We start from the raw sequence: 9473 nt of genomic DNA, 5'->3' as shown, positions 1-9473 counted from the left end.
TCGACTTGTCAGAGCGCTTACATGTACTTTATTAGACAGGTGACCACAAACGTTGCAGAAGCCATGGACAGATTAGAGGAGGCTAAGTTTCCAGAGGACAGAATCGATGCCCTGGGCTGGAACCCTTCTGCTTCGTCTTTACTGAAATGAATGCAAATATTCCTTGAACATGTAGGGGAGACCGGGGATGGTTGTAACAATTTTGACCTTTCTGTCTATATCTTGTAGTACTTTGAAGTCAGTGTGTTCAAAATGTGATCCAAAACTAGTTACAAGTGTCTGCTATTAAACGACATCTATTATCTTTGCAACACAAACAGAAAATGCATGGTTTAGTTTCAAACACAAGGAGTGAAATGTTACAATTCATCCCATAGTCTGGGTAAGTTGTAACATACCCTGGGGTGAGATGTAACATTATGATATCCACCGGGGTGATATGTAACATAATGAAATAAGTTAAGGATTTTGACAAATTTATTTTGAAAGGTTTTTATTCAACACTGACTTTTCAATATAACTGATGTGTGTGTGTCACTCTTAGCCTCAGTGTGTTTGTCACTCTCAGTCATAGTAATTGACCATTATAAATTGAACTTGAACACAAACATTGTTTGTTTGAAAGCATGTTTGTTACTGCCATTGTTAGTATTGGCCATAATAAAATTGAACACTGTGTGTGTGTGTGTGTGTGTGTGTGTGTGTGTGTGTGTGTGTGTGTGTGTGTGTGTGTGAGTGACTCTGTTGTTACTCTTTCATAGTAATAGTAACGTTTCATTGTTGTTACAACTAACCCAGAGTCATGTAGCCATGAACTAGCTCACCTTACACAGCTAACAGGCAAAACATTAGCACTAACAACTTGCATGGAAAATATCTACACAGACACACAATAAACATAATAAAAGTTTGATGAGTTTAACTACACTGAGAAAAACACTTGTAGAATATTTTCTCACAAATGTCTTGTATTTGTGCTAGAAAAATATATAACTACAACTGCTTGAATCTGCTGCGACAAATCTCAAAATTGTTTTTCGCTTTCAAGTGACAAGTTTCGTGCACGCTCTCTTTTGCACCATTGGTCAAAGCAAAATGTGGAGCAAAAGTGAGTTGTGCATCTGTAGAGGCAGTGGGCGGAGCCCACATGAATATTCATGAGTTTACCTGGCATGCGCGTGGAACTGCTCATTTTAGTTCACACTCCTCCATTCTCAGCAGGTTTATTGGATTATTTCAAAAAAGGTAAATATAGTTTCAGCGCGACCTTAAAATACAATTGTGTATCATTTCATAAAGTTCATAATGTTTTTATTCTTTTGCACGTTTTGTGCATTCGTTAATGACTGAATGATTGCTGGCATTCACTTCGTATAGGCCTATAGCTTATAAAGCACAGCAAACTTCAACTTGTACATTTTTCTTTGTACATTGCAATGCTTTAAAACTGTCTTTTGTTATCATTTGTTGAATGCCACTGCAATAAAAAATATTTAAAAAATGTACAAATACAAAATATAAATGTAGGCCTACAAAAAAATATCACAAGGTTTAAGGTTCCACTTTTACCCTGAAACCAAAAATTCCAGAACACCTGAATGATTACAGCAACACTTATTTCTAACAGAAGAGAAGATAGAATTTTCCTAAATACATGAACCATTACCATTTAATTTAAGTTACCTTCTGATACCATACATTATGAAGCTTTAAAACTGTGTCATCTGCCACTAATCTCTGGGAAATAACTCCACAACCATATCAGTGTTCAAATAAACATTTTGCACCCTACACTGATGTTTCTCTTTGTCATGTTCTTTCTTTGACCTTATGTGTTGCACTGTGTGCCTGGATGATACACAATGATGATCATTGATTCAAATGCATGATGTATTTTGTTGCACAACAAACACTCATTCAACATTTTTTAAAAGTCATAAAGTTCCATAAATATGTATGTTCTTGGGTTGGTTCTTCATTGGGCTTCAATTAGAGGCACTTCTGACTTGAACTCTCGAAAAATTAAACCTTTAAACTTTGTTGGATCGATGTTAAAACATGACATTCTGGCATTTTCATTACTTAAGATTAGCATGACAAAAGTTTGGAATCACTATGATTTAAGAAATGTTATACTTTTATAGCAGGGAAGGTCAAGGATGCCTTAAACTGATCACAAATGACAGCAAAGACATTTATAATGTTACAAAAAAATTATAATTTTAAATAAATGTTGTTCTTTTGTACTTGCTTTTCATAAACAATCCTGAAAACATATGCTCCATAATGATTTCCACACTTCATTAAGCAGCACAACCATTTTCAACTGTGATCATAATCAGAAATGTTTCTTGAGCAGCAAATCAGTATAAGAATGATTTCTGAAGGGTTGTGTGACACTGAAATCTAGAGTAATGAGCTCTTCCATCACAATATATATGTTTTAAACATTAAAATAGAAAACAGTTGATAAAAATATTTCACAATATTACTGTTTTTCAGATAAATGTAGTCTTGGTACCTTACTTAGAGATACCTTACCTTAGAACCTTGCTAATACCAAACTTTTGAACAGTAGTGTATATATTATTATATCAAAACCAGCACAACATTAAAGAAAACATTAAAAAATATATTGTTACATTATTTTGCCAGTATGTGTATTTGTAAATATATATATTTTTTAGAACATCAAATTGGTTGTTTATTATATTCCGTAAAAATAATGTTACGTTTTTTTCTCATTTACAATAACCTAGTTGTACCAAATGTAATTGATCCACTTTTGTCCATACAATTTTGTTTAATCCATATTGTACTTGTGTATTAAAGCAACACATTCATGCTTGTGTGTGGTCTTAAACATTTGGCTTATTTAAATGAACTAGAATTTAAGACACAATGTATTTTTTTTAAAAGTGTTATCCCACAGATATATTTATGAGGGTTTATTTAATTTATTGCAATCAACAAATCATAACAATTAGTAAAAGACACAGTTTTAAAGCTTCGCAAGGTGCAATTTATACGACGAGTTGAACTTTTCTGTAGCCTACTTTAGGCCTACAGGAAGTGAATGCCTGCAATCATTCAGTCATTGACGAACGCACAAAACGTGCAAATTAAATTAATAAAAACATTATGACCTTTACGAAACGATACAAAATTGTAGTTTAAGTTCGCACTGAAACTATATTTACCTTTTTTGAAATAATCCATTAAACCTGCTGAGAACTAAAAGGAGCAGTTCCACGCGCATGCCCGGGAAACTCATGAACATTCATGTATGCTCCGCCCACCGCCCACGCAAAGAGAGCGTGCGGTAAACTTGTCTCTTGAAAGCGAAATAACAATGTTTGAAATTCTTCGCAGCAGATTCAAGCAGTTGTAGTTATGTACTTGTGTTTGTGCTAGAAAATGATATAAGACATTTGTGAGAAAATATTCTACAAGTGTGCAACTCTCATTGGATGAATTCACATACTGATTTGCGGGTGAGCAAAATTTCTCCGTGACTTCACATTTTTTGATGCAGGTGTGTTTTTCACCATATTAACTGCAGCAAAAATGTGAGTGTACGAGTTTCTTAATTTGTGATTCGTAGAATAAGATTTGTCCACCTGCAAAGAAGAATTTGAGAAGGTGTAACTGTTGTGTTGTGTTTGTGGAAGAGAAAAAAAAGTCTACAAGTTTGCAACTCTTAAAACATTTCTCTCTGTGACTTCAAATTTACTGATACACATTTGTGGCTATTCTCTACAACTACAAATTGCACTGTCACAGGCTTTCAGTTGTTTTGCACCAAAAATACCTTCATAATAGAGCACGCTCAGTTTTTCTCTGCAGCAGAGCAAGAGCTAATAGTCAAAGTTTAGGCTGAATCTTAATGTTTAATCAAAACGCCAGGGAATACCTCAAAGTCTGCAACAGCCAGGAGAGAGGGGTGGCAAAGAGTAGCAGGCAAATTAAATCCGTTTGTGGTGGCTATGTTAGATGCTTTTATATGTACACTGTTCAAAAAAATTAAGGGAACACTTAAACAACACAATGTAACTCCAAGTCAATCACACTTCTGTGAATTCAAACTGTCCACTTAGGAAACAACACTGATTGACAATCAATTTCACATGCTGGTGTGCAAATGGAATAGACAACAGTTGGAAATTATAGGCAATTAGCAAGACACCCCCAATAAGACCACTCAGCTCATGCTTCCTGGCTGATGTTTTGGTCACTTTTGAATGCTGGCGGTGCGTTCACTCTAGTGGTAGAATGAGACGGAGTCTCCAACCTACACAAGTGGCTCAGGTAGTGCAGCTCATTCAGGATGGCACATCAATGCGAGCTGTGGCAAGAAGGTTTGCTGTGTCTGTCAGCATAGTGTCCAGAGCATGGAGGCGCTACCAGGAGACAGGCCAGTACATCAGGAGACGTGGAGGCGGCTGTAGAAGGGCAACAACCCAGCAGCAGGACCGCTACTTCCGCCTTGTACGTGCACAATTACACAACATACAAATAGTACAATATAAAGGAAACCCTTTATATTGTACTATTTGTATATTGTACTATTTGTATTTGTATATTGTGTAATTGTACACGTTTGTTACATGTAAATTGACATTTACAATAAAAAAAATGTTTGTTGCATCATCTTATAGGGTAAGTTCGGCGTTTTACAAGTAAAGCCCTGTTTTAAGATCGTTTCTGATTTGCATTCATTTCAGTAAAGACGAAGCAGAAGGATTCCAGAGCATCGATTCTGTCCTCTGGAAACTCAGCCTCCTATAATCTCAACTGTCCATGGCTTCCGCAACGTTTGTGGTCACCTGTCTAATAAAGTAGGCCCTACATGTAAGAGCTCTGACAAGTCGAAGTTTATCACGGACGTGGAGCTCTCGGCATCTCGAAAACGGCACGCTGATATTGATCCTCGTTGTAGTACTCCCCCCCCCCCCCCACGTCTGTCGACATGGTTACTATGCTCGTACTGCACGAGCGGAAACCAGGGATAACGCGGATATTACGTTAGTGACAGGCGTACAAGGAAATGTATCACACTGTGGCTGTGCAAGTGATTTTTGGATATTTTATTACAAAATTATTACATATTTTACCTTTAATCGAGGGTGAATGACAGAAAATCAGTAGCCTATAATGTGTTGAGTTTAATAAAGACACGGAACTCTCATCACGGTAAAACGCAACGTGCGTCACTCTTTTAGTTTCGTTTTCAACAACGTAATTCAAGGAAAACATATCAGGGCTCGACATTAACTTTTTTTTCTCTTTTTTTTCTTTTTTTCTTTTTTTTTTGAAGGGACAAGTGAAAAAATTGTTCTTGCCCAACCGGACAAATGGCCTGATATTATTTTTTATATATATATATATATATATATATATATATATATATATAAAAATTAAATAAATGTAAGATTTTGAAATGAAAGTGCCCCTGGACCCGCCTAGAGGTACGGAGTTCCTCTATTTTTAAAAATATTGTGGGAAACACAGTAGGCTATATGATGGTCTACAAAAAATAATCATTTAATTATCTTATTAAAAAAATTCATTATCAGGTGTTTTCGACTTCGTTTTGAGCGGGAAAAACCCTGAAATCCCTGCAAAAAAAACCTGCAAAAACCTCTGCTTGTGGTTCCGGGTTGGGTAAGCACCCAACATTTCATCACAACTTCACTTTCTTTTACTGTCTATGCAACTTCAAGATTCAGCTAGGCTCATCCATCAAGGTCAGAACCTTGGACTTGTAATTGATGATCAATTGAACTTCACAGACCACATTGATTGAACTTTGCACATTCGGTTTTCATCATGTGTCAAATTTGTGACCCGTGACAGTGGATAGACTTTTAAAATTTTGTCTTTTGTGTTTGCTAAACAAGGTAATTTGTTTTAAAATGCCTTTGCTGGGGAAGATAGTGGTGATCGATAGACAAGGAGAAGACGGCACTGAATTTCTCTTCACAGGATCCTTTCTGTTCGGAAGGTCAGTAACACATTTTATAATTATGGTTTGCATGGCTGCATAGGGCTATATTATATATGTATTTTTATATAATTTTTATAGTAGTTATTATATTATTATATAATTGGGCAAGTGCCCAGGGGCACCACGCGAATTTTTCTCATATATTTCTCATTTTTGTCATGATGGCTATGAATATTTTCAACTCTAATGCTGTTAATGTACAGAGAGGAACGAGAAAAACAAAAATAATGGATAAAGGTTGGGGGGAAATTGCCTTTTATAAAGGTAAAAAAAAAAAAAAAAAGCCATGAGAATCAATTTAAGAGGGCATATACAAATATGCTGATTTAAGTAGGCTACAGAACACTGATGGGAATATTGGTTCTGAATAAATGACATTTACAGCACAAAAATTAAAAAAATTACTGAATGTAGTTAGTTATTGCACCATCACAGTATTTGAAAAGGGTAGAGTTTTTATTATAATATTAGGTAAATGTACGTGAGTCGCTCGCTGTGTGAGGAAAGTGAGTCGCCAGCTGAAGAGAGTGACTGCTTATTTGTATACGAGGTTTAAAGTTTGGTACGATAGAATTATTATATAAACATGGATTTTATCTAGATTTAAGATTAATTCTTGTTAGTGCAACCACCCTAATTGTGTTAGATTTCAGGTGTTGTGCCGAATTCTGACCCCCGCCAAATTATTACTAGTATTGGTAGGTTTAGGATTAGTTGTGGGGGAGGGGTTAGGATTAGGCAATCAGATACAGGCCCTGTCCCAAATGACACACTTCATATGCACTTTCGGTCTTGTGGGCTAAATCCCTGCCGCGTGTCCGTTAATTTCGTGCGACCGTAGAGTGTCCCATTTGTCATTATAGGTCTCAGAAGGGTGCTCGCGAGCGTCCTCGATGCGCACTTTTGCCGAGCGCGCACTTTTGCCTATAGCCCCCACTGATGCGAGCTTCGCAGCAGACTTCTTCCCGACAGTCAAACCGGCGTTTCGTCACGAAAGTGCGGACTCAGAGCAAGTCCACGAGTGCTTAGGGCAGTGTTTCCCAACCTTTTTTCAGTCAAGGCACGATTTGAAAAGTAAAAAAAAAATGGTGGCACCCTACACTAGTGTTGTCACGATACTATTTTGATGCTATGCCTTGATATGTATCGATTTTCAATACCACTGAAGAACTGCCATATACAGTATAGGCCTACTGTCATATTATCATAAATAGGCCTACTCTCAATTTATATTATCAATTTTTTTGTACATCCATTCAAAGTCTAGGAAATCATTAATTTCTCCTGAAGAGATCACTTTACATTATGACATATTTAACTAAGGCTTTTATTCATGTTTAAACATTGCTCAATTACCATTGCAAATCTCACCTAAATGTTTGCTCACTCAGTATATTTGTGTTTTTATATAGGGATAATTTTGTTATAATTGCACAAGATTGTTTTTAATATATTTTATAATGTAATAATTTCACAGTTAATCTCCAAATTAATGTAGAAACAACATAAAGGCAGTATATTTTAAATAATTGTTTAATGGAATCTTTTATGAATGAAGGCCAGTATCACTGATACCAATACTGCACTGCTGATGTCAGGAAATAAACAGAAATTGAATAAAGTTATCAAACACTTTACAGTCTTCACTGCATAAATTATAAATGAAATATATATTTTTGGCATACCTGCTTGCGATAGCTGTAAATGTAAGCACAACAAAAGCTCACATTGTTTTCCAAAGACAGATATTGATTACAGTGGTCTGTATCTTAAACCTGCATTGATTGGTTACCTCCACTGTAACTGATTTCCCAACACAAATGTTAATGCTTTGATGTTAAAGCTAGAATGTCCACTAATGTGTTTATTTGCAAAAAGGCATGAGAGGAGAAAAACCAGGCAATTTTATTTTTAACTAAATTTTCATAAAACTATAATTTAAATATATTATTTCTATAGGTTATACAAAAAAGGACTAAATAAATGGGCTGAATAAGCTGATCTATGGCATGTAAACTGGTGGTAGCCTAGTCTATGAACGGTACACCCCCCTAAGCTCACAGAAATGGTAGACCCAAGTCTTCAGCAGCCAATGACTCAGACCCAATCAAACTGTTTGAAATTCGCGGTGATATGTCATGCGTATTTAAAGCCCTGTTCGCACTACAAGCGTCTTCTGCGCTGCATGTCGCCAGTGGCTGGCGATGGGGTCGCTAGTGTACGGTGGCCGAGAGAGCTCAACCTGCTGCAACCTAAAGAAGACGCATGCAAAAAGAAAAAAACGCATGCAAATAGAAAAAAAACACCAGCAAATTAAGAAAACATCTTCATCAGTTTCACAGCACACGTGTACTCCAAATACTCACAACACAACCAAATACAGAAACGCGCTGCAAGTAACTCAGACCACAACGGAAATGTTTCCGGGGGAACCAAATAAGTGACGAACCCGGCTGGGACGTCCAGCAAAGAACTGACAAGAAGTGAAAGCCTATTTTTTTTATATAAATAAACTATAATATTAAAATAATATTGTAATATATTGTATATAGAAATAATATTATAATATTATATTGTAATAGTATACTTTTTATAGTTCTTCTACTCTTTGCTTACAGCTCAAAATTCTACTTTATTTTATTTATTTTAACTTTTTTTTCCGCAAAACATTCAGAGATTAATTTTTTATGACAACTTGTATACAATATACAATGTATTAACAATATGTTCAATGTCATCAGACATGAGAAAAGAACAATGAGCTGAAAACTAAAATAAATAAAAAAGATAGAGAAGAAGAACATGAAGGAAAGATATTAATCTTTACATCAATTACACCAGATATATTCAGCTGATGGACAACGTGCTGCGTTGTCATGGGAACATCCCAGGTGAAAATAATTACGTTTGAAGTTGTCTTTCACTGCTCCCTTCATCAAGTGCATTCCAAACGGCTACATAAATGGCACACTAGTGCCATGCTCACTCCAAAGTCCCACTTGAAGAGCTCTGCCGTCTGCCCTTGTAAGGGTGTAGGGCATAGGGATGCTCACGTGCAATAAGCACGTCCCAGCCGGGTTCGTCACTTATTTGGTTCCCTCGGAAACATTTCCGTTGTGGTCTGTATTACTTGCAGCGCGTTTCTATATTTGGTTGTGTTGTGAAGTTTTGCAGCGCGTTTCTGTATTTGGTTGTGTTGTGAGCTTTTGCAGCGCGTTTCTGTATTTGGTTGTGTTGTGAGTATTTGGAGCACACGTGTGTTGTGAAACTGATGAAGATGTTTTCTTAATTTGCGGGTTTTTTTTATTTGCATGCGTTTTTTTCTATTTGCATGCGTTTTTTTCTATTTGCATGTGTTTTTTTCTAATTGCATGCGTTTTTTTCTATTTGCATGTGTCTTCTTTAGGTTGCAGCACGTTGAGCTCTGTCGGCCACCGTACTAGTGGGCGTTCCGACTACTGGTTGC

The 9473-nt window shown here is 36.3% G+C and overlaps 1 protein-coding gene across 2 annotated transcripts in view; it reads left to right on the top strand.

Annotated features, from left to right (window-relative positions):
* The window catches only part of LOC143714737 (uncharacterized), a 33194-nt gene that overhangs the window by 1911 nt on the left and 21810 nt on the right, over nucleotides 1-9473 (top strand). Inside the window, exons 1-3 of one of the 2 annotated variants that reach the window (XM_077206128.1) lie at nucleotides 5365-5468; nucleotides 5577-5747; nucleotides 5901-6004. In XM_077206128.1, the coding sequence (XP_077062243.1) occupies nucleotides 5916-6004 (89 nt within the window). In that variant the 5' untranslated portion in view covers nucleotides 5365-5468; nucleotides 5577-5747; nucleotides 5901-5915. Of the gene's footprint in view, nucleotides 1-5364; nucleotides 5469-5576; nucleotides 5748-5900; nucleotides 6005-9473 lie in introns of those variants that run through there. The other variant, XM_077206129.1, reaches the window with a different exon arrangement.

Source organism: Siphateles boraxobius, unplaced genomic scaffold (genome assembly GCF_051911475.1).
Source record: "Siphateles boraxobius isolate OS27281-9 unplaced genomic scaffold, OSU_SipBor_1 55, whole genome shotgun sequence".
Classification (NCBI taxonomy): Eukaryota; Metazoa; Chordata; class Actinopteri; order Cypriniformes; family Leuciscidae; genus Siphateles; species Siphateles boraxobius.
The sequence above is the reverse complement of the archived record's forward strand: the minus strand, read 5'-3'. Positions and strand labels throughout refer to the sequence as shown.